General features: G+C 41.6%; 4 protein-coding genes and 1 long non-coding RNA gene across 14 annotated transcripts; 3 read left to right on the forward strand and 2 right to left on the reverse strand.

Moving 5' to 3' along the window:
• Positions 1-887: 887 nt before the first annotated feature.
• Positions 888-5,356, forward strand: LOC124219217 (glucose dehydrogenase [FAD, quinone]-like). The gene is made up of 6 exons (XM_046626502.2): positions 888-1,317; positions 1,587-1,715; positions 1,794-2,350; positions 3,731-4,193; positions 4,294-4,664; positions 5,093-5,356. The coding sequence occupies exons 1-6, from the start codon at positions 1,071-1,073 to the stop codon at positions 5,183-5,185; spliced, it is 1,860 nt and encodes a 619-aa protein (XP_046482458.1). The 5' UTR covers positions 888-1,070; the 3' UTR covers positions 5,186-5,356.
• Positions 5,357-6,779: 1,423 nt separating this feature from the next.
• Positions 6,780-11,426, forward strand: LOC124219223 (glucose dehydrogenase [FAD, quinone]-like). 5 transcript variants are annotated; one of them, XM_069136183.1, is made up of 7 exons: positions 6,780-6,833; positions 7,980-8,299; positions 8,605-8,734; positions 8,813-9,369; positions 9,893-10,355; positions 10,455-10,825; positions 11,287-11,426. In XM_069136183.1, exons 2-6 carry the CDS (start codon positions 8,054-8,056, stop codon positions 10,628-10,630), a joined length of 1,572 nt encoding a protein of 523 aa, XP_068992284.1. In that variant the 5' UTR covers positions 6,780-6,833; positions 7,980-8,053; the 3' UTR covers positions 10,631-10,825; positions 11,287-11,426. The 5 variants fall into 5 exon arrangements, with proteins under 5 accessions (XP_068992284.1, XP_046482505.1, XP_068992285.1 ...); XM_069136184.1 differs by lacking the exon at positions 6,780-6,833 and adding an exon at positions 7,216-7,755; XM_046626549.2 differs by lacking the exon at positions 7,980-8,299 and having other exon boundaries at positions 6,791-6,833; positions 8,606-8,734.
• On the reverse strand, positions 10,663-11,824 carry LOC138190995 (uncharacterized). The gene is made up of 2 exons (XR_011177183.1): positions 11,267-11,824; positions 10,663-10,947 (listed from the first exon to the last, which is right to left on the reverse strand). It is a non-coding gene; the product is annotated as an uncharacterized lncRNA (long non-coding RNA).
• A 1,783-nt stretch (positions 11,825-13,607) lies between these two features.
• Positions 13,608-20,176, forward strand: LOC124220249 (glucose dehydrogenase [FAD, quinone]-like). 6 transcript variants are annotated; one of them, XM_046628857.2, is made up of 10 exons: positions 13,608-13,943; positions 14,033-14,094; positions 14,398-14,829; positions 15,625-16,290; positions 16,381-16,771; positions 16,941-17,069; positions 17,167-17,723; positions 17,988-18,450; positions 18,536-18,906; positions 19,207-20,176. In XM_046628857.2, the coding sequence occupies exons 5-10, from the start codon at positions 16,525-16,527 to the stop codon at positions 19,324-19,326; spliced, it is 1,887 nt and encodes a 628-aa protein (XP_046484813.1). In that variant the 5' UTR covers positions 13,608-13,943; positions 14,033-14,094; positions 14,398-14,829; positions 15,625-16,290; positions 16,381-16,524; the 3' UTR covers positions 19,327-20,176. The 6 variants fall into 6 exon arrangements, with proteins under 6 accessions (XP_046484813.1, XP_068991583.1, XP_046484828.1 ...); XM_069135482.1 differs by having other exon boundaries at positions 14,398-14,807; positions 15,727-16,290; XM_046628872.2 differs by having other exon boundaries at positions 14,398-14,651.
• On the reverse strand, positions 19,919-24,810 carry LOC124220241 (anillin-like). Its single transcript, XM_046628846.2, has 6 exons — positions 24,616-24,810; positions 24,321-24,447; positions 22,254-24,067; positions 21,318-22,109; positions 20,861-21,228; positions 19,919-20,686 (listed from the first exon to the last, which is right to left on the reverse strand). The coding sequence occupies exons 1-6, from the start codon at positions 24,643-24,645 to the stop codon at positions 20,557-20,559; spliced, it is 3,261 nt and encodes a 1,086-aa protein (XP_046484802.1). The 5' UTR covers positions 24,646-24,810; the 3' UTR covers positions 19,919-20,556.
• Between the last annotated feature and the right edge of the window lie 192 nt (positions 24,811-25,002).

Raw genomic sequence — 25,002 nt, forward strand, 5'->3', positions numbered from 1 at the left:
CCTCGGATTTAATGTCGGTTGAGATTAGAAAAGCAATCACTCGGTTTTTACTGTTTTTTAGTCACTTCAGATGTGTATTTTACGAATTTACGGAATATGTTTATAAAACGGAGACTTATAGGTTACGATTGCCGCCTTTTTTTTTTTACATTTTATAACGAAAATTTCACTTTTTTCCGTAAAAGGCGCTCAAATCGCATTTAGACAATTCCTCTAACGTTACCTCAAAACTGGAGACAAGTTTTATTGCAGAGTCTTGTCTCCTTCCTACTACTCCGTGTTTAGAACCCACGGTTTTGTATCAGCACCGTTGACACTTCCAGCCGCGCGTCTTCAAGTTTTTCTCCACGTGCTATTTGCGGTGTGTTCCGATATAAGTCCCCAGTACTGTCAACAATCTTTTATTTTTTTTACGCTACCAGGTTCGTTAGTAGCTGAGCCTATGTCCTAGGGAGTTTTTAGTGCTGTCAGACAATTTAGGAACGCACTCTTGGCATCAGGGGGTGGCTGGCAGTGCCAACTGTGCGCAACCAAAACTGCGGATCGTAAAATTACTAGGCATATCAAAAAGGTCAAAATCAATCTAAGCGTCTGTACAATCTGTAGTTGTTCATTTAATCAGGTGAAAATATGCCGTTCGTGCACAATATTGAGATTATACATCAAACAGTTAGAGGGCACAGCTGGCGCATTTGACTTTAGAAAACCCACTTGTCAATTGTGACGTATTTTCATTAATTTATGTTTATAAAAGAAAAAATATACAAAAACCTGAATAAGCACCGATATGGCACAAACAGAGCACTAATACCAATATTGTATTGTCACATAGGTCACAACCAATAACAGTGCGTCATATGACACTTATAAAATGACAGGGCGACGGTCAGTCCGGTTGAAGAATTCATCCATGAAATTTAAAATACTGCGGGATGTTCGTAAGATAAGCAAGTTCTAGCAGAAAAAGTTCAATTACAACTTTTACTGTGATTTTAGTTGATTGATAATAGTTAGAAAAACGGGGTGACAGGGAAAGATATAATTGATGTCAATAACAGCTAATATTCAAAATGTATATCAATTTTCAACTTATCTTATTGTTGTCTGTAACGATGACTCATCACCTAACTTTGGCACAAACATGTAACGAGAGGCAGCTACCAGGTCCCACTTTAGTAGACATGTGCGGTGAATCCGGTACGTTGATGTCTTTTCTGGACTCAGCCATACGAAAGAACGAAAAAATATCGGGAATATGCGAACGCGTGACGCCCATCGAGACACCAGATCCCGAGTATGACTACATCGTAGCCGGCGGTAAGTATTAAGCAATGGATGTCAAAAACGTTAGCAACATTGAAAAACAACAATCGCAATCGTGCGTGGATAATTCATACTGATACTTATTTCCGTCGGTAGTCGCGAAGAGGATTTCTTCATTGACTAGGGTGTCCGAGAACAGTTGAGAGATTTTTTGGACTGCGCAGATCATGTAAATCGCATGTGATACATTGTAAAGTTCCAAAATATCCTGAGAACTGAACGAGAAAGTGGTGAGTGCTGTTCAAAGCTGGTTCTTGTTTCAGGTGGTGCGGCAGGTTCCGTGGTGGCCGCGAGACTGAGCGAGATTTCGCACTGGAAAATATTGCTTCTCGAAGCTGGTGATGACGAACCTGCATCCGCACAAATTCCGGGTGCGGCCGTAATCATAGCTGGTACGTATTAGAGAAAGACTAATGAATTAAATTTATAAACATGCTACGAAAATAAATGAAATATCTGCCTCATGTAAGGTTCCAATTTGAGCTGGGGATACACAATCACGAACGAAAGGTACGCCTGCCTCTCAGAAAACGGTTCTTGTGAGTACGCCGCGGCGAAAGTTCTCGGTGGATGTACGGTGCACAACGGGATGGTATATTTGAGGGGCAATCCAACGGATTACAACAATTGGGCCGCTATGGGTAATGAGGGCTGGACATGGGATGAAGTGAAACCTTTCTTTCTCAAGGCGGAGGATAACGGTGAAATCGATAGAGTTGGAAGATTCTGGCACTCCACGGGGGGTCCACTATCCGTTGAGAGATTTCCCTATGAACCTCCTTTTGCCAATGCTATGCTTAAAGCAGCGGAAGAGGCAGGATTCCGCATTAGTCAAGATCTCAACGGAGACGTGTTGAGTGGTTTTGCAATGGCACAAACCACTAGTAAGAATGGAGTCAGACGTAGCAGCGCCGCATCGTATCTACGGCCCAGCAGGAACCGTGAGAATCTACACGTTTCCCTGAACTCGACTGTCACAAGAGTAATAATCGAGGACGGGAAGGCAGTCGGCGTCGAGTACTTTAAGGTAACGATCATCTTACTTACACCTTACACATCGTACTCACAGATATTCGAGTACCGATTGTGAGTCTTCATTCACGCGTGCTTGTATCATTGCTCTTACGTAGTAGCATCGGAGGACTGATGACACAGGCCCGCAAAAAAAGGTATTTTATGCTGGGGTTGAGATCCAATAGCTCTTACGTATGACCGGCTGCTGAACACAAATCCGAGTTCAAAGTGGGCGTCGGTGAACTAATTCGGTCACTAGAGCCTAGTTGTTGAAGAATTAATTCGAAAAAAGAGAACATTTAATTTTTTTCATCCAACGTTCATCTATATCTATACATAGTACAAATACGTCACATCCGACACTGAGAAAAGTTTCATTTGTTATAGTGACTAGAAAAATTCAGTCAACCAGGTATCGTTAAAAAAACTGTTTAAATATTGTTGGAATTACGAAAAACGAGGTACACGTAAACATTTTGCGCTACTGTCGATCCTTTTTTGGTAATTACAACGCAAAATCAGTTTCTTCGGTCTACTCTACGTTTTTAGTTAAATAAGGCTTTAACGTCAATTTACTGTCGCACGAGCATTAAATTTTCGCAACAGTTACAAGAAAATATAGTAACAGTGATCGTAATGAGAAAGAATAGTAACGGATACTAGACTTTCCGGTAACAGCTAGAAAACTCATTTTCATTTTCTACCTAAAACTATATTTCTCGATTCTAGTAAAAAATGAAAATAGTTAAGGACTGTGCGGTAACCGGAACTAAAAATTTCTCTCGGTGAAGTATCACTATCACCCAAAAGTCCGATCAACTCCAAAGTTCAACACCCCGATAATCCCAAAAGCTACAAACCTTGATAACGCTAAAAGCCAAATTATACTCCGATAACCCCAAACAGATGTACACGGCTGTTACTTACAAAAAAAATTACCCATGTACTCTTTTTTTAGTAATATTAAAACTAGTTTTTTGGCCCCAACGGCCAAATTGGTCCATCGACACCTTCTTTCGACTTTAGATTCGTGTTTAGCAGTTCGAAATAAATGGAAAATGATGGGTCTCGACTACAACACGACAAACTTTTTTTAATTTGTGGGCCTGTGTAATTGTAGTAAGAGGCGACTAATAACAAGCTTCGGAAGGGCTACTAATTAAAAAAATTAGCGCAACGTTGATCTAGTCCAGCCAAACGAACATGTACGCCTGGTTTAATTGAATCTTTGAGCGTCGCATACGTCTTACTGGACCGTTAGGTAAAAGCAGTGGTAAAATGATGGCTCGATTGTAGTTTCAGCGCTACCCGCTTGTGTGTTCCTTATTTTAATACAATTATCAATAGCCAAACTCATTGATAATTGAGAGCAAAATATGATAATTTCTTACAGAATGGTGAATTCAAGACGGTTCGTACATCGCGAGAAGTGATTCTCAGCGCTGGAAATGTCAAATCACCTCACATTCTACTTCTCTCTGGCATTGGGCCCAAGAAACACCTCGAGTCTATGGGCATCCCAGTCGTCAAGAATTTGCCTGGTGTTGGCAGGAATTACCAAGACCACCTGTACTTCACGCTCGACTTTACCATAAATCAACTTGACACCTACATAAACAATTGGGCAGCTACTACCGAATACCTCGACTTTCAGACTGGCCCGTTGTCCGGTCATGGGATAACCGGGATAGTCGCTCAGCTAGCTTCCAGCAAAACAACCCCCGACTATCCCGACATGCAAATATATAGCGTGGGTTTTGACGCCGCCTGTGCGCCTGGTGAAATTGGTGCTCTTAGCAGCACGGGGAAACGCACTTTCGACTTGTTCGCTGTGTTACTGCATCCAAAAAGCAGAGGTATGTAAACACCGTATCAGAAATAAGGACGTGGTTGTCTCACAATGGTTCTTCAACATCAAAGTACAAATAATACTTAGCCCATTATCCGGTGTTTTAGGACAAATCAGTCTGGCTTCGAACGATCCTTTTGAACAACCCTTGATCTGGGGTAACTTCCTGAGCGAACCCAGCGATATTGATATTCTTCTAGAAGCCATATATAGTGCTATCAAGTTGACCGATACGGACACAATGAGAGCCTACAATATGACGTTAACAGCAATAGCCAACGATGCCTGCGGGAATTATACTTTTTCTACCACCGATTACTGGAAGTGTAGGGTACACCACGATGGTATTGGCGCACCTCATGGAAGCGGAACCTGCAAGATGGGCCCCAAGCATGACACAATGGCAGTTGTCGATCATAAGCTTCGAGTTCGAGGCATCAAAGGTCTGCGCGTTGCGGATACTTCCATCATGCCTAAGGTGAACTTTGGGACAAAATGTTTGAAATGTTACACTGATATGAGAACCAACCCCTTTTTTTTACCAAAAACTAGTCTCTCCGTACACAAATTATCTGGTTTCTTTATCTAATGAGAAGGTTATAGGCTATAAAAATATTCAGTTATTGAAGTGGCAAGGGACTAAGTTGGCTGTGCAGATAGGTATCAGTTTAAAGATCACGACGTCAACACAACTATCGATGTTGTTATGTAAACGTTCAAGAACATTTACGCTAGACCTTTCCTCACGGAAAAAACACAACTTAGGTGTAAATTCACGATACTAACTCATAGATGATGCTGAATGCCGGTAATGGAGAAGTTGAGAGTTCTTTTTCGTAAGGATTGCTGCAGTAGTAGTTGGAAAATATTTTTCATCTGAAAAGTACTTTTATTTTTTGTTTACAGATCGTTTCTGCGAATACTGGTTCACCGGCAATGATGATCGGAGAACGAGCTGCAGACTTCATCAAGACGGACTCCGATCGGTTATCATATTGAACGCAAGTTACTCCTAATACGAAGTAAATGTACTTGCGCGATTAGTCACGTACATAATTTTGACTGGAAGACGATACTTTTTGAGGAAAGTGAAACTCGATGTATCTTCAAACTTGTAACGTTGATCTGTAACTCAGGATTGAAGATATTAAAAATGTATGAGATTAGAAACCGTTTATCTTTTTACCACCATTCATCCACGGAATAACAGGACCATGGATTTCGGACACTTTCAATATGATTCAAATATTTTCTTTCTGATTTAATAGAGTACTAGCTTTAAGGTCGGATGCCTAGTGTAACTGGTTTTTGTGCTCGTGCGCCCGCTTACTAGTTCTCAGTGTTTTACCATATGAAATAGTTGTAGGGGACACTGGGGCACGATGGACTCCCCAAAAAATTGTGGTATTTGCTTCACAGTATACAGAATGAACACTGTCTTTGTGCATGTGACGCAAACAGAATCTGCCTGTAAGATTTTTCCTATATAATGTTACAAATCACGTTTACACATGCACGTAAGTATAACGTATTGTGATGTTGTGACAATAAATTTCGTCAAAAAATACCACAGAACAATAAGCTAAGTGCTAACAGATTTTCAACACGACGCACAGGAATTTTAGCTCTAATCAAACGACGTTATTGTCATGTTTTCCTATGCAGTATACAATGCCAACCACTCACCAATTGCAATTTCTTGATCCTGGTCGTTCCGTTTTTTTTCGGATTCAAAATGTATGAAAATTAGTCCCGAAGGTCAAAAGTCACCAGGTCAAGGACCTGGACAGCCAGAACTACGAAGCGCTTGTCCTGGAAGTCGAGTTTCACCAGGAAGCGGACCCGGAGTGCAAGAACCACGGAGTTAGAGAACCCGGTACTCGAAATCTGCGGAGCACGATTCTCATACGTAACAGCGTTTCTCGTAAACGCGGAAAATCCGCCGTTTCCAACATTCGTCCCTCTCCATACTTCCGCTAGTCGCTCTCAACTTTATTACATTTCTCGTTCGTCATCAGGTGAACGTCTCACTTCGGCAATCGTCAGGACTCGAGTGACGAGTTATAAAATTCGAAACACGGGCGCTGTTATATTTGCGAGATTGCCCAGTTTTTATTGGTTCACCGATTAGGAAATTATTGAATTTTAACCCGCGCAATTTTTGCTGTCCACTGTCTGGGAGTCGCTCGTTGGCTGATGGATTCGCCGTTACTCCACATTTTGGTGTAACATCCCGAAATCTCTACTTTTGGGTTCCGCTTGGGATTCGGAGAGCTGTTTATAACGATCATCAGAAACGCCACGTTAGAATCCATAATTCGAGATCGAAGGTAATAAAAATGTGTATGGCATTACGACTCCCTTACAGAGCGATTTTTCTCCAGAGCAAATATCTGTCTTGTTCAGTGCGTAGACTTATTCTACAACATCCAGCTATTTACTTATTGACGAGAAAATATGCCGTTCATTCACAGTAGGTTTTACGTCAAACATACCTGTCGTCGACACAGCTGAGACATTTGACTTGAAAAAACTGGTCTGTCAACCTGGATGTATATATTCTTCAATGGCAGTCACAATACCAGAATAAGCACCGACGGGGAACTAACAGTGTCGTAATAACAATATTAGATGATAAAATAATAGGGTGAGTCCATTTTAAGAGTTGTCTACGAAATTGGAAATATTGCGGTAGAGATTAACAAGCAAGCGAGTCTATACAGAAAATAAAAAAAATAAAAAAAATGGCGAATAAGACTTTCATTGTAATTTCGGCTCAATGTGAATAATCAGGAAATCCCAAGATTAATATAATATTTACGGTATTGTTGAAACTAGTGTCTCGAATGTTGACAGTAATCTGAATTTGCTAATTGTTACTATTTATGGTGTGAGTTGCCTGAGATGAAATTGTAAATGCACTGTCACTTAATTTGGTTAAATGTTTATACTTAAATATCTAATTTGCATTCAGTTGGTATGTGCTTATGGTTATGTTTTGTATTTTATTACCTGTACATTGCCACTCCATCCTATTTTTCAGTTCTAGCTTTAATCAACAGTCTATGAGTTGTTTGTTAATTTGATCACCGTTGAAAGAGTGGATTTTTTCAAGTCAAATGCGCCAGGCGTGTTCTCTCAATGTTTAGTGCGTAGAACTAATATTGTGTACGAACGGCATGGCATGTCTCCGCGTAAATAAATGAGCAGCTGGAGATTGTACAGACGCTTCGATTGATTCTGACACCTTCGATATCCCTAGTGATTTTACGCGCCACGGGTCTGGATGAGCACCGTTGACACTTCCGGTCGGGCATCTCATTTTTCCGCTCGCGGCATGGCCTGAAGTGGGCGGCGGATAGTGCCAACAGTGTTCATCCAAAATCGTGAGTCGTAAAATCACTAGGGTTATCGAATGGGTCAGAATGAATTGAAACGTCTGTACAATCTCCACCTGCTTACTTATTTACGAGAAGACATGTCGTTCGTGCACATGATTAGATTTATACAATAAGCATTTAGAGGACACGGCTGGCACATTTGACCTGAGAAAATCCACTCCATCTACAGTAATGTATATTTTTTAATAGCTGCCGGAAAAATCTGAATAAACACCGACATGACACGAAACGAGCACTAATATCAATATTGTATCGTCACACATGTCACCAATAACAGTATATCATACGATACTTATAAAATGACAGGGTGGCGGTCAGTTTGTTCAAGGGATTCATAAGATAAGCGAGTTTTGTCAGAAAAACTCCAATTACGACTTTTACCGTGATTCCAGTTTATTGTTGATCGTCAGAGAAACGCTGCGATAAGGAAATATATAATTGATGTCAATAACGGCTAACATTCAAGATGCATATCAATTTGCAAATTATCGTATTGCTATCTGTAACTATGACTCATCACCTAACTTTGGCACAAACGTGCAACGAGAGGCAACTACCAGGTCCCACTCTAGTAGACATGTGCGGTGAATCCTGCACGTTGATGTCTTTTCTAGACTCAGCCATACGAAAGAACGAAAAAATATCGGGAATATGCGAACGCGTGACGCCCATCGAGATACCAGATCCCGAGTATGACTACATCGTAGTCGGCGATAAGTTTTAAGTGATGGTAGTTAAATGTAAGTAACTTGTATGAGAAATTTTAGACACGTTAGCAACGTTGAAAAACAACAATCGCGGACTTGCTTGGAAAATTCAAACTGATATTTTTATCAGCAGGCGCGAAGAGAATTTCTTTATCGACTAGGCGGTCCGAGAACAGTTGAAAGATTTCTTGGACTGCGCAGATCATGTAAATCATATTTGATTCATTGTAAAGTTACAAAACACCCTGAGAACAAGAAAGGGGTAAGTTCTGGATATGCAGGATGTTCAAAGCTTCAGGTTCTTGTTTCAGGTGGTGCGGCAGGTTCTGTGGTAGCCGCCAGACTGAGCGAGATTTCCCACTGGAAAGTTTTACTTCTCGAAGCTGGTGATGACGAACCTGCAGCTGCACAAATTCCGAGCATGGCCGAAACTATAGCTGGTACGTATAAGAGAAAGACTAATGAATTAAATTTATATCGGCGTTACGAAAATCAATCGAATCTCTGCTTCATGTAAGGTTCCAATTTGAGCTGGGGATACCAAAGTAGTAACGAAAGTTACGCCTGCTTCTCAACGAATGGTTCTTGTCCGTACGCCGCGGCGAGAGTTCTCGGTGGATGTACGGTGCACAACGGGATGGTATATTTGAGGGGCAATCCAACGGATTACAACAATTGGGCCGCTATGGGTAATGAGGGCTGGACATGGGATGAAGTGAAACCTTTCTTTCTCAAAGCGGAGGATAACGGTGAAATCGATAGAGTTGGAAGATTCTGGCACTCCACGGGGGGTCCACTATCCGTTGAGAGATTTCCCTATGAACCTCCTTTTGCCAATGCTATGCTTGAAGCAGCTGAACAGGCAGGATTTCGCATTAGTCAAGATTTCAACGGAGACGTGTTGAGTGGTTTTGGAATGGTACAAAGCACTACTAAAAATGGAGTCAGACGTAGCAGCGCCGCATCGTATCTACGGCCCAGCAGGAACCGCGAAAATCTACACGTTTCCCTGAACTCGACTGTCACAAGAGTAATAATCGAGGACGGGAAGGCAGTCGGCGTCGAGTACTTTAAGGTAACGATCATCTTACTTACACCTTACACATCGTACTCACAGATATTCGAGTACCGATTGTGAGTCTTCATTCACGCGTGCTTCTATCATTGCTCTTACGTAGTAGCATCGTAGGGCTGATGACACAGGCCCGCAAAAAAGGTATTTTATGCCGGGGTTGAGAGCCTATAGCTCTTGCGCATGACGGCCTGTTGAACATAAATCTGAGTTCAAAGTGGGCGTCGGTGAGCTAATTTGGTCACTCGAGCCGAAAAACTAGTTGAAAAATTATTTCACAAAAGGGCAACATGGGATTTTTTTCATGCAACAACCATTGATATCTATACACAGTAAAAATACGTCATATCCAAGTGTCACAATCACCCAAAAGTCCAACAACTGGACCGTTAGGTAAAAGCAGTGGCGAAACAATGAGCCGATTGTAGCGTGTCGCACTATCCGCTTGTGTGACCCTTATTTTAACAGAATCATCAATAACTATAGTAATTGATAATTGAGAAGAAAACTTGATAATTTCTTACAGAATGGTGAGTTCAAGATAGTTCGTACAACGCGAGAAGTGATTCTCAGCGCCGGAAATATCAAATCGCCTCACATTCTACTTCTCTCTGGCATTGGGCCCCAGGAACACCTCGAGTCAATGGGCATCGCAGTTGTCAAAGATTTGCCTGGTGTTGGCAGCAATTACCACGACCACGTGTTCTTCATGCTCAACTTTACCATCAATGACCCTGACACCTACGAGAACAACTGGGCAGCTGCTAACGAGTACCTCGCCTTTCAGACTGGCCCATTGTCCGGTCATGGAATAACCGGGATAGTCGCTCAGCTAGCTTCCAGCAAAACAACGCCTGACTATCCAGACATGCAAATATATAACATTGGTTACGACGCCGCCTGCGCGCCTGGTGAAATCGGTGCTCTTCGCAGTACAGGGGAGCGCAGTGTAGACTTGGCATCAGTTTTACTTCATCCGAAAAGCAGAGGTACACGAATACTGTGCAACGAATAGGCACATGTTGTTTCACAATGGTTCTTCAACATCAAAGTACAGATAATACCGATCTCTGTATCCGGTGTTTTAGGACGAATCAGTCTGGCTTCGAACGATCCTTTTGAACAACCCCTGATCTGGAGTAACATCTTGAGCGAACCCAGTGATCTTGATATCCTTGTAGAAGCCATAAATAGTGCTATCAAGTTGACCAATACGGACGCAATGAGAGCCTACAATATGACGTTATCAGTAACGGCCCTCTAACCCTGCAGTAGTTACACTTTTGCCACCGCTGAGTACTGGAAGTGTATGCTACGGTGGGGTAGAATAGACTTACCTCATGGAAACGGATCCTGCAAGATGGGCCCCAAGCATGACGCAATGGCAGTTGTCGATCATAAGCTTCGAGTTCGAGGCATCAAAGGATTGCGCGTTGCGGATACTTCGATCATGCCTGAGGTGAGTTTCATGACAAAATGTTTCAATCGTTACACTGATATGATAATCGTCCCTTTTTACCATCGGAAATCATTTTCTCTTTACACGATTAATTTAGTTTGTTCATCCAATGAAAGGGCAGGCTATAAAAATATTCAATTGTTCAAATGGCAAGGGACAAAGTTGGCTGGGCAGTTAGATATCAGCTCAAATATCACAACGTCAACACAACTATTGATGTTGTTATGTAAACGTCCGAGAACATTTTCGCTGGACCTTCCCGTTCGGAAAAAACCTCAACTTCAGTGTAACTTCGAACCCCCAACTCATAGATAATGCTGAATTACCATAAGAAAAAAGTTGAGGATGCGAATTTACATCCAAGTTGAGAATTTTTTTCGGTGAGGGCTGCTTCAGTAGTAACTGGAAAATGTTTTTCAACTCTTAAGTGGTGAAGAGTACCTTTATTTCCTTGTTTACAGATTGTTTCTGGGAATACTGGCACACCAACAATGATGATAGGGGAACGAGCTGCAGACTTCATCAAGAAAGATTCCGATCACTTAGACAGAATGGAAGTTCCTCCTACGAAGCAAATGTACTTGCGTGATTAGTCACGTGCATAAATGTGACTGGAAAACGTTGCTTTTTGAGGAAAGTGAAACTGGATGTATCCTAAAATCTGTAACGTTGATCTGCAACTCAGGATTGAAGATATTAAAAACGTGGATGAGATCACAAACCGTTGATCTTATACCACCATTCATGGACGGAATAAACGGACCACGGATTTCGGACACTTTCATAATGATTCAAATGATTTTCCTGTTGATTTAATACAGTATTGTCGTCTCTCGAATAATGCGCTTTGTAGAACAGGTGGTTAGCCATAAAATCTCCGGTAACACCACTATTGAAAAAAAATAAATAAAATGAACATCATGGGATCAGCTTCCTTAAGTAGCATGAATTAAGCTTTTCTAACAATAGGTAACTGGTATTTAACTTTTTTCAAGTGGCACAAAGTTTACTTTACTAAGTAGCATGAATAAGTATTGGTTTTTAAACACTTAGATTTTCCATTTTACCGAACCAACTTCGTGGCATTCTTTAGGGTTTCCGGTTTCTAGGTCCTGCGCTCCGTAGTTTAACACATCTTAGTCGTCCGTTTTGTAGTTTTCCTACGCCACCATCAGAAGTGAGGCGCGAAGCACGCAGAGGTGGAGCCCCTAGTCATACTTGTATAAATTACAAATTTAATTTACTTCTTGCGTCTCAAAATACATTACCAACAACGAAACAAAAAGGACAATTAGTAACGAGAGAAACAGAATGATAAAAAAAAAGAACTAAGAATAATGCTCCTGAAAAACGCTAACTGCGATCGTGCCAAGGCTTAAATTGCTGCGCTAATCACCACAAATTAAAAGCCTTTAACTAACTGGATGCGCTTGACACAACTACTTTGAATCTTATACCTAAATAAATACGCTAGTCACATCGAACGGGGTCTCAATAAGTAACGCGCTAAAATTACCAAAAAATAAAAATAAAATCTTAAGGAATCATTCGACTCGCAATGTCGCAAGCAATCCCACAAGTATTTATCTGTAGCTCAACTCCAAATAAACGTAACCCACTCGAAATTTTAATACGCGACATATTGTCGACGCTGCAAAAACATACCGGCATGACTCGACCGAGCATAGTGGGATTTAACTGTACGCAACGAACAACGCAATTGACTCGATCTGAAACGGTGACTCGTCTCTGCAATCTTCTGCTAAATAAAATTGACCCTACGTTTCATCGCAAAACTCAAGCTACTACCACCAAGCACAGAGATCGGCAAACGAATGTCGAGCACTCTCCGATACTTGAACTCAAAAATGGCCAACCGTGCCCGATTGGCACGCTGCTATTGTATTTCTCTCGAAATACGTTCGCGAGATTAAAATTACCGATTACCGTAACTCAACCACACGAGGAAGTCCTCCACGCCGCGGCGCCGTTGTCGGACATTCGTTTCTCGTAACAGCGGAAAATTCGCCGTTTCCAACATTCGTTCCTCTCCATACTTCCGCTAGTCGCTCTCAATTTTATTACATTTCTCGTTCGTCATCAGGTGAACGTCTCACTTCGGCAATCGTCAGGACTCGAGTGACGAGTTATAAAATTCGAAACACGGGCGCTGTTATATTTGCGAGATTGCCCAGTTTTTATTGGTTCACCGATTAGGAAATTATTGAATTTTAACCCGCGCAATTTTTGTTGTCCACTGTCTGGGAGTCGCTCGTTGGCTGATGGATTCGCCGTTACTCCACATTTTGGTGTAACATCCCGAAATCTCTACTTTTAGGTTCCGCTTGAGATTCGGCGAGCTGTTTGTAACGATCGTCAGACATACCACGTTACAGCCCATAATCCGAGATCAAAGGTGATAAAAATGTGTATAGCATTACAAATCGCATACAGAACGATTTTCCTCTAGAGCAAATATTTGTCTTGTTCATTGCGAAGACTTATTCTACAACATCCAGCTGATTACTTATTTAGGAAAAAACATACCGTTCGTTCACGATGGGTTTATGCGTCAAACATATCTGTAGTCGACACGGCTGCGACATTTGACTTGAAAAAACTGCTCTGTCAATCGGGATGTATATTCTTTAATGGCAGTCGCAATACCTAAATAAGCACCTATGGGGAACTAACAGTGTCGTAATAACAATATTAGACGGTGATAAGCTACAACCAATAACACTATATCGTAAAATAATAAAACAACAGGCTCAGTCCATTTCAAGAGTTCTTCTATGAAATTCGAAATATTACAGTAGAGATAAGCAAGATAATCGAGAGTGGCCAAAAAAAAATTGTGATTACGACTGTTATTGTGATATCGGCTCGATGTGAATAAACATGGAATCCTGAGATCGAAGTAACGGTGTGACAGGAAAGAATGTAACGTAAGTCCATAACGGCTGATACTTGAAATAAACTTGAGATTTCAACTTATCAACTTAGCCGTGTGCAGTGCTTCGACTTTCGTCATGTTCATGTCTCTCCTGGATACATTCATACGAAAAAATGAAAGAAATATCGGGTTTATGCGAGTACGGCTACATCGTAGTCACCGGTAAGTTAAGCGACAAATAAGATAAACCTGAATAACTTGGTCGAGAAATTCTGAGAACTTTAGTATTATTGACAACGGTATTCATGCAGATCTTGCTTGGAAGATTTTAACTGATGCCAAGATGCCAATTTCCATCGGTAATCGCAAAGAGGTGAGAGTTTTCTTGAGAGATTTTTTTTCTTAACATATATTGTAAAATGAACAAACATCTTGAGATAATCAAGTTTCATAGAAGTACTGTATACGAAATAGATACGTCTATTTTTCATCGGTTTTGGTCACTGGTTTTACGCCATTTCTGTTCACAAGTCATAAGTATCGCGAATCAAACGACCTTAATTGTAATAATTGGACAATATATCTGTGATGCAGATATATATTCCTATAGTACATAAACTTGGTGAACAACCTCAAGCTCTTTACTTAATTGCAAGAAAAAATTCCGTTCGTTCAGATGTTACAGATACATATTTCAGAGATACAGGCGACACGGCGAGGGACTTGAAAAAATACACTTTGACAACCATGATGCATCGTTTAGAATAGAAGCTGCATGTACCTGAATAAACCACGACGTGGCATTTATCTTGTAATAACAATATTGAACTATCGTACAATTTACCGCCAATAACACCACGTTATAAGATTATCGACAGGGCGACAATCAGTCCATTTCAAGACTTCGTCCATGAAATTATAAAAATTGCGGTAAGCTGTTAAAGAATCTGTTTGAAATTTAATATACATTTGTTGAAAGCATTTTTCCAGATACAGTCTGTGATAATGACAATCAAAGGAGTGTGTTTTAATAATAAATTCATCGCGTGGTGATATTAGTACGCAAGTGTACTTTGTCAATCAGATGTATGTAAGGGAATTTCAAGCTGCAAGTATAGGAAAATCAATACAAAGTGCACTGAGAAAAATTTCATTTGTTTTAGTAGCTAGAAAAATTCAGTAAAATAGGTATCGTTAAAAAAATTGTTCGAATATTGTTGGTACTACGAAAAACGTGGTACACGTAAACATTTTGCGCTATTGACGATCCCTTTTTGGTAATTGCAACGCAAAATTAGTTTGTTCGGTTTACTGTACTTTTTTAGTTAAGTAAGACTTCAACATCAATTCATTGTTGCACAAGCATTAAATTTTCGCAACAGTTACAAGAAAATCTAGTAACAGTAATCGTAATGAGAAATAACAGTATCGGATACTAGACTTTCCGGTAACAGCTAGAAAACTAATTTTTATTTTGTACCTAGAACTGTATTTTTCGATTGTGGTAAAAAATGAAAATAGTTAAGGATTGAGCGCTAACCGAAACTAAAAATTTCTCTCAGTCTGTGGATATCAATTCAGGGTTGTATATTAAATTTACTTCACCGCCGAATTCGTTTCGATGAAAAGTTGTGAAACTTAATATCAATTTGTCTTGCTATTGTCGGAGACCGTACCATACAATTAACATACTGCGTGACACTTTCGTGATACTTGTGTCTGTAATTCTTTCGCGAATTCTTCCATTAACAATCAATTTATTGGGGTTCAAAATTTTCTACACTACTGTTTGCGATGCATGTTCCTACCACATAAGAATATTATATGGTTATCAATATTATTGCATTACGTGTTTGTAAAATTCTTTAACGAGTTTTTAACTCGGTTTTTAATATTGAACCAGCTTTAAAACCCTCGTTCGCTAAAGCTCGCTCGGGGTCGGATGCCTAGTGTAACTGGTTTTTGTGCTCGTGCGCTCGCTTACTCGTTGTCAGTGTTTCACCAGATGATACGAGACTTACCAGATACCCCACGCTCTCGATGCTTGAAGATTGTTTAATGGGTGATAAACGTTAGTCCGCTAGTCCGTGAAGTCGAGTTTCATCAAGTAGCGGACCTCGAGTGCAGTAACTACGAAGCGCTAGTCCTGGAGGTCGAAATCCACAAGGCAAAGGACCTGGACAGCCAAAACGACGGAGCGCTTGTCGTGGAAGTGGAGTTTCATCAGGTAGCGGACCTGGAGCGCAGAAACTACACAGCGCTTGTCCTAGAAGTTAAGTTTCACCAGATAGTGAACCTTGAGCGCAGAAACTACACAGCGCTTGTCGTGGAAGTCAAGTTTCACCAGGTAGAGAACCTGGAGCATAGAAACTACGGAGCGCTTGTCCTGGAACTCGAGTTGCACCCGGAAGCGGACCCGGAGTGCAGGAACCACGGAGGTAGAGAATCCGGTACTCGAAATCTGCTGAGCGCGATTTTTAATACGTCCGCTCTACTGCGCGGTTGTTTCCAGACTGAGGAATACGACGCAGTATACTTGATATCCGAGTATTAATTTAGTTGTACAAGGGTATGAATGATCATTTCATATACCTAATTTGGAAATGTCATTTGAATTTGCGTTGTGGATTTGTTTTAAATTTAAGATCTTTGTTAACAGTGTAGACATTCATAGGACAAGCGAGTTTCGACAGAAGAACTCCGATCACGACTTTAACTGCGATTCCAGTTGATTGTTGATCGTCAGAAAAAACGCTGTGACAAGGAAATATATAATTGATATCAATAACGGCTAATATTCGAGATGCATATCAATTTTCAACTTATCTTATTGCTATCTGTAACGATGACTCATCACCTAACTTTGGCACAAACATGTAACGAGAGGCAGCTACCAGGTCCCACTCTGGTAGACATGTGCGGTGAATCCGGCATGTTGATGTCTTTTCTGGACTCGTTCGTACGAAAGAACGAAAAAATATCGGGAATATGCGAACGCGTGAGACCCATCGAGACACCAGATCCCGAGTATGACTACATCGTAGTCGGCGGTAAGTATTAAGCGATGGATGTCAGTAGTTGCAAAGAGGATTTTTTCATTGACTAGAGCGTTCCTGGGCACTTGAGAGATTTTTTCGAATATGGAGATAATATCAATTATATCTTATACACTGTAAGTTCACTGGTCACTCTGAGAATTAAAGAACAGCCTTACTTCAGGTGGTGCGGCAGGTTCTGTGGTGGCTGCAAGATTGAGTGAGATTTCCCATTGGAAAGTTTTACTTCTCGAAGCTGGTGATGATGAACCCGCATCTGCACAAATTCCAAGTTTCACCACTGATATAGAAGGTTTTAGATCTTAGAGAGAAAGACTAATTTGTTTAATTTATAACGGTGTTATTGAATTCATATGATGAACGCTAGTCAAATCTCTGCTTTTTACAAGGATCCAGTTTAGAATGGGGATATCTAACGACGAATGAAAGTCACGCGTGTCTCTCAACGAACGCTTCTTGTACGTACGCCGCGGCGAAAGCTCTCGGTGGATGTACGGTGCACAACGGGATGATATATTTGAGGGGCAATCCAACGGACTACAACAATTGGGCTGCTATGGGTAATGAGGGCTGGACATGGGATGAAGTGAAGCCTTTCTTTCTTAAGGTGGAGGATAATGGTGAAATTGATAGAGTTGGAAGATTCTGGCACGCCACGGGGGGTCCGCTTTTCGTTGAAAGATCTCGTTATCAACCTCCATTTACCGATTCTATACTTAGAGCAGCGGAAGAGGCAGGATTTGGCGTCAGTGAAGATCTCAACGGAGACGAGACTACTGGTTTTGCAATAGTACAAACCACTTCTAAAAATGGAGTTAGACGTAGCAGTGCCACATCGTACCTACGGCCTATCAGGAACCGTGAGAATCTGCACATTTCCTTGAACACCACTGTCACAAGAGTAATAATCGAGGATGGAAAGGCAGTCGGCGTCGAGTACTTTAAGGTAACAATGGGGTGACTTCTATTTTACATGTCCCATGTCGAGATTGTAGGGCTCACAACAAGTCATGTATGATGGAGCACATGGAGCACCGTAAAGTCTACCCAAATGTTCCAAATCACTGGGCTTCACAGACTTTCTAATTCACTGTTAGATAGAATCAAGAGGGCAAAGGTGGCTCCATTGTAGTTTGAACACTATATGCACAAATATCCCTTATTTTGACAGAATTTTATGTTAAATGCAGAATGTTATAATTTGATTTAGAATGATGAGTTCAAGACGGTTCGTGCATTGCGAGAAGTGATTCTAAGCGCTGGAAATGTCAAATCGCCTCACATTCTACTTCTCTCGGGCATTGGGCCCAAGGAACACCTTGAGTCCATGGGTATAACAGTAGTCAAGGACTTGCCCGGCGTTGGTAGCAATTACCACGACCACCCGTACTTCATGCTTAGCTTTACTATCAACGAGAACGATGTGTACGACAACGATTGGGCTGTTGCTGCTGAGTACCTCACCTTTCAGACCGGCCCATTGTCCAGTTATGGCATAGCCGGGGCGATCGCTCATATAGCTTCCACAGCAACAACCCCTGACTATCCTGACATCCAAATATTCAGTGCTGGTTACCAAGCTGACTGTGCGCCGGGAGAAATTGGGGCTCTTCGTAGCACGGGGCGACGTACTGTAACCTTGTCGGCATTGTATCTCCATCCGAAAAGCAGAGGTATGTAAATTCTGCATGACGCAATGACACATGGAGATCTTCAATGACCTTCCAATAATATGGATCCTTTCATCCGGTGGTTTAGGACGAATTAGTCTGGCCTCGAACGATCCTTTTGAAAGCCCCTTGATCTGGGGTAACTTTTTGAGCGAAACTAGTGATGTCGTTGGTATTTTGGAAGGAATAAATATTGTTCACAAGTTGACCAATTCAAATACTTTGAGATCCCATAATATGACATTGTCAATGTCAATCCTCGAAGCTTGCAGAGGTTACACTTTTGCCACTACTGAGTACTGGAAGTGTGCGTTACACCAGGCTGTAAAGCCCGTAGGTCATGGAACCGGATCGTGTAAAATGGGCCCCAAGCATGACGCAATGGCAGTTGTCGATCATAAGCTTCGAGTTCGAGGCATCAAAGGACTGCGCGTTGCGGATACTTCCATCATGCCTCAGGTGGGTTTTGTGGCAAAACTTTCGAATTGTTACATTGGTACGATAATCATCCCTTTTTCATCAGGTATGTTCATGATATCAGAGGGTAGGCTATAAAAATATTCAGTTGTTTAAGTGGTAAATGTATGTAGTTCGGGGTGCATTTTGGTATCAGTTCAGAGGTCACATTGTAAAGGTAACTATCGATGTTGTGATCTCAATGTGTAAGAACCTTTACGCTGAACCTTGCATCAGTGGTCGTAAGAAAATGTGTTTTTTATCCCTGGGCGGTCCAAACCACCCTTATAATTTTGTTTACAGATAATTACTGGAAATACTGCGTCACCGACAATGATGATCGGGGAGCGAGTATCTGAATTCATCAAGGAAAGTTCTGGTCTCTCTTCAGAATCAAGAATGGGAGTGGTACCTACGAAATAAATGTAATCGCGTGGTTAGTGACATCCGTTAATGTAACCGGAAATCGTTTTGTTTTTTAAATGAACGATAAATTGCCTCTTCAAGACCAATTGTCTTGCGATAACGTAGAGTGCATTCAGAGATGAAAAAACTTTTATCACTTCATTGGAAAAGGGATTCGGTAAACACTGTGCAATATCGACGGAACATGTTTCGGTAATGGGTGGAACTCTTTTCTAGTGAACAAGATCATGTTTGAACATTTTTTAATTTGCGCTGATTCTACTGACTCTTATTTTATTCAAGAATCACTTACTGAGCACTCGGAAATATTCTTTATCACTCTGAAATTTCGATTTTGTTGAGAAAAATCCGCTATATGTGACGTAGCTGCATTCGTTACTTCGAACTTTCGTTCAGAAATCGGAGAAGTTTTTCAGTGTGCAGAACAAGTTTTGATCAAATAAGCAACTCAAATCCAGTATAATCAGTTGCACTTTTCTCCTACTACTATTACCTATAGAAATTTTCATCGTTAGCTGAAACATTCATCTTCTCGAGTTGGTGCAGATATTTATGAATTCATTTATTATAGGCTGTTGTAAAATTCGGTAATAATATTTTGAAAGTTTTTGTAATTTCTCAACGCATTTAATCAGTTAGCATCGATCTGCCAACGTCAATTCAGATATGTAAGTCCAATATTAAAAAAGCATGACTTATAAATGTATAAAATGTTGTCATATAAATATAACAACACTTTCTGACGTTTGTATATTAAATTAAGACGCGATAATCACACATTGAATATATTTTGAACGAGAGAACATTTTGTATATTCATTGATGTTTAATGGTGCATAGAAATTGGATTCTTTATCCAAAATGACACTTAATTTAGCTACCAACTCGTATGATTCAAAGTTGTACAAATGTAATCGATAATTTATAGTTACGTAAGAATTTATAATTCGGGCTGTGTTCCGAATTGTAGTTCTTGCGTTTTGTCAGTATATAATATGTTTACATAATACGCACATTTATGAAGTGATCAGTCAATACATGGTATAGTACCATCAAATTTAAAACACACACGCTGTGCGTAACAGAGGTTTGTATGCCCGTCAGAAATAATTGGTTCAGGCGCACGCAAAAAGTTTGTTACAAAAATATTAAGAACAAAGACACGATTAAAATGGTAGTTCATAAATAATAGACATCAAATGAAACACATAATCCAAAAAACGTGAAATCACAGGTCAGAGACTTGTTCGTAAGGAAATCGGCGGTTCACGTTCCAATCCCGCAACGCCGACACAACGCGATTAATCTTCGATTTCCATAGGTTTAAATCTTTCAGTGTATCGCAGCACAACAAGTTTCTGCAAATAGAATAGTTATGGCGGTTTTTTTTTTTCAAATTAAACAAATATTAACCCGCCTCAGATGGACTGGACAAATTCAATCACACAGCGGGTTTAAGTTATACGTTATACAATAAAGAAATTTCATCACCTGGATCGAAAGCCAGAGTAGAAACGAAGGTAATAACTCACCGAATCACAGTGCAGGACAATCGGCACTCGAGTAACATACTATTTCTGTCCGATACGTTCCTCTCTCTGAAGGTTTCTATCAGCAAGGTCCTCGGCTTGGCGCACATCGATCTGTCGACGGCATTTATCTCGGGTGAGGTACAATTGCTGAGATCGATGGTAGCCAGCGGTTGCTTCTCTTCTTGGTCGCACGGATAGTTCCAAAACATCAGAGTTTGATTCTGAAGGACGCACCATCTCCGGTTCCAAGCCGCGAAACCGCCGGCCTCGTCACCGTGGGTTAAAAAACCAGCGTGGTAAACCGACAATTGGAGCTTGGAGGAAAGCGTCAGGTCGATTGTCCCGTAGAGAACGCTTCCTGTTAATAACTGAAAACACACCGTGCATGCCAGTCGACTGATGCAAAATTACAGAGTTATGATTGCTTGGAAATCACATCTTCATGGCTTATACTTACGGAAGTCAAGGGCCACGGCGAAGTCAGGCTCAAATCGTGCAGATACAGTTCCACCATTCCTGAAAGTACGAAGGAGGTGTTTCTGATCGGAACAGACTCAATATGGCGCTGTCTTCCGGGTGAAAGAGGCCTGTCACTTCTCCTAAGTATCAGCTTCTTTGGGGAGGGACACGTCGCCTGTCTTTCGGCTTTGTTCAGGTGATATTTGTCGTCGTGATTAAAGGTTGTCCTGCGGAGTTTCAAGCAGTAGATCCTTATGGTGATTTTGAAGTTGGGGGGGAGGTTGGCGATGAAAAATGAGTCCGGGAATATAATCCTGGGACTTTGTACAGGGCAGGAAATCGGTCTGGTCGCCCATACGGTTGGTCCTTGGGAAACGGCGATCACGAACCACTGGACAAAGTCCCCGGTTCTGCACTCGAACTCGAGTATATCCTCCTTCAGGGGTAGACTGAAGTTCTTTATCGTAACTTCCCCCCTCTCCCAAGGCTCCTCGACGTTATTGTTTTGCTGTGAATTTTGTCGCCGTTTGATTTCCTCGAGGATAGCCTCCTTCCTCAGGCCCGCGACCAGGAGCGATCTCTCCGATTCCACCTGCTCGGTACTCGACGAGAATTCCTTCATCGAGTGGCAGAAGGTCAGTGCTTTATTAGCCTGGTACATTATCGTCTGTTGAATGCTTGCGTCCTGAAACAGTGCTTGTATCGTCCGGTCGTCGCTTTTCATCTCCACCGTTGTAACGGCATCGTTCGTCGCATTTTTTGGCAGAGACTTCAGTCCAGGTCGCAGTTTCTGAAACAGTTCATCATATCAACCATTATATGAATTATAAAATAGAGAATCACGTTTACACGCCTCATATTCAGTCGTATCAAAAAGTTCTGAACATCGTGAATGATAAATTGGACTAAATGTGTGCCAGAAGGCTCAGCGTACGTTTTTGATACTCTGAGTGAACGATCTATAAATCGTCATGCCCCTGTTGAAAGTGCTGGTGTACGGAGGAGGAGATTCAGTCGTCTGCGTCTTCCTCACAGCGGAACTGCTATTGTTCAGTCCCGACGTGGTTCCTGCGGATATCAAGTCACTGGCGCAAAATTCTGAGTAACTTTTTGGGTTCCCCTCGGAAGGCGGGAAAGTCATGGTGGTATTGTAAAGTTCATTTCCAAGCGCGTCGGCCAAAAAATGATCAACGTCATAGGGAATTGTGGAGTTGAGGGTCTTATCCTTCGGAGACGAAGCGTTCGGTGGGCTTCCCAAACCCTCGGGAGAATTCGGTGCCGTGGTCGAAGAAGAGGACGCGATACTCTGTGAATGACGAGGACCGGACGCCATAATTTTTGACAAGTTGGTGAGTAAAGACTTCCGAGTCGATTCCAAATTCAGTTTGAACCCGTCATTCTTCTTCACATCTCTATTGTTTTCGGCACATTTCGTCTCGGATGTTTTGGCTTCCTTGTCCAAATTCGATGTCGGCCCACCGTTGTTCGTCGTTACACTCTCTGAAACGCTGCTCGATGTTGCTGGTTTCGCAATATTATTCGGCGGCTCGTCGTTGCGGGTTGAAGTTGGATTTTCATTGAAGTTAAGACGATTTTTACTGCTCGTCGATTTACTGGCCAACGATGCCGCGCACGCTTGTTCAGGACTGTAGGGTGAACGGTAAAGCTTTTTGGGTGTGTATCCCGTTGGCGTGAACGGAATCTTCGACAAATTTGGGTAAAGCCGAACAGGAGGTGACAGCTCAGCGTCGTTCTCCGGAGTGTAAAAGTCCGAATGAAACTTTAGCTGTCCGATATCGGCGTTCAAGCGTCTTATCTCAGCGGTCAGAGGGGTGGTCGGTGAGTCAGGGAGAACTTCAGGATTCGTTGAACATTTTTTCTCTGCCGAATTACCTGCAATTGTCACTTCCAACGATAACTTATCCGGTCTTTTATTTGCCGAAGTCTTGGCGGGTGAACCTTCGACTTTGTCGTTAACTGCTTTCTGTTTACTGTCGCCTATTGTTCTCAGTTCCGGTGTCATTTTGGGTGGTATCGAAATCTCCCTTTCTAGGGTCTTCAACAGTTTAGGTTCCTCGGAGCGGCTGCACGACGAGTGGCGTTTGATTGCTTCACGATCATCGATACTCTTGTCCGAAAAATCGTCAGCCTTTTCTCGTTCCAGATTTTTCGTTGCATAAGCGTCGTGAAGCGGTCCTCGCCACTTCACGTTGCCAAGTTTAAACCCTTCTATATATGTCGGTGCCGATTGCGGCTTGTCCTTGGTTGAGTTTTCAGTCACAGTTATAGAAGTAGAGTTGGAAGTCTCCGACAAATCCGAGTCACTTTCTACCTCGTCTTCTTTTCTTTTTCGCAATTTTCTAAAGCGCGGTTTAGCCACATACGAACAAGCTGCTTCTGGCGTCTGTGCGGTGTTGTTACTTTTTATCCGCTTCTGATCCTTCTGAATTTTAGAAGTTTTCGAGAATACTTGACTGTCACTACTTTCATTATCCATAATACTGCTCTGCGATACCTTGCCGTTCACACGTCGTTGGTGATATCGAAGATTTTGGTACTCAGGCGTAGATTTAGACTGGTCAGTAAGATCCGAAGAACTGTATCGGTTTATAGGATAAAAAATGGGAAGATGGTCTCGTTGGCGTATCAAACTGTCACTCAACGTCACACTCGTTCTTCGCAGGATGCGTGGTTTGTCATCAGCAAACTTGTTTTCGCTAGTATTTCTCCGGCTGATCGTTTCACGATCTATAAACAGACGGCAGCATTACCATTTTTGGACTATGGACTATTAGCGCGTACCCAAGTTTTCCCATAAACAACTTTTAGAAAAGCTCATTTTCTTTGTTATTTACACATCGTATTAATTTTCATAATCATGGTTCCACATTTACAGCATAATTGACAACTGCGAAGTGCGTGAGGAAGTTTGTGATTAATTCTGATTGAAAATTGTACAAAAACTGTGAATAAAAAAATAAAAAAGAAAAAATGTTTCTACCTCCGATCTTGACTGCAGGCTTGTCATTAATGGCTCGCAAAATACTCATTTTTCTCTGCAGTTGATCTGGACTGCAATGTAAGCTCTCCTCTCGAAATTGACGCATGCTGGCGCGTTGCAGCATGCGCTAAGAACGATATTTGATTAGAAAATAACTAGGCGTAACGATATCGAAAGAGCCCACCATGATTTATTCGAATTCAACGAGGATGTGCGATTGCTATGACCCTTCGGTCTCAGCATTAGGCTTTCGACTACTCTTTGATAGTGTGCGGTTACTTTTGATTCTACATACCCGCGTGAACGGATCCTGTGTCGAGTCCATCCCAGACGAAACAACAACGCAACAGCGAAACACTCTTCACCGAGGATCACCAAAGAATGGTAAATTGTCTTGAAAATGCGGCAGCTCTCAGCGTTAGCGGAGTAGTTTTATTTGCACGAGCGAAATACTCTAGGAAGATAAGGAGAATAACCTCGCTAGGCCCCATGAGTCAACCGTCATCCCCTCAAGTTCAAATACATTTATTGGTATTCGAAGAGTACACTATTACGTGTAGATATAACCAAAACACGCTGCTGTATGTCAACATGCGTTAGAGGTAGATCTGGTACTATTGTGCAACACTGACCGCGAAATATGACACATGGACTGTAGCAGTTTGTGAAAACTTTTTAGAAT

The sequence above is a fragment of the Neodiprion pinetum genome, chromosome 1 (genome assembly GCF_021155775.2).
Source record: "Neodiprion pinetum isolate iyNeoPine1 chromosome 1, iyNeoPine1.2, whole genome shotgun sequence".
NCBI lineage: Eukaryota > Metazoa > Arthropoda > Insecta > Hymenoptera > Diprionidae > Neodiprion > Neodiprion pinetum.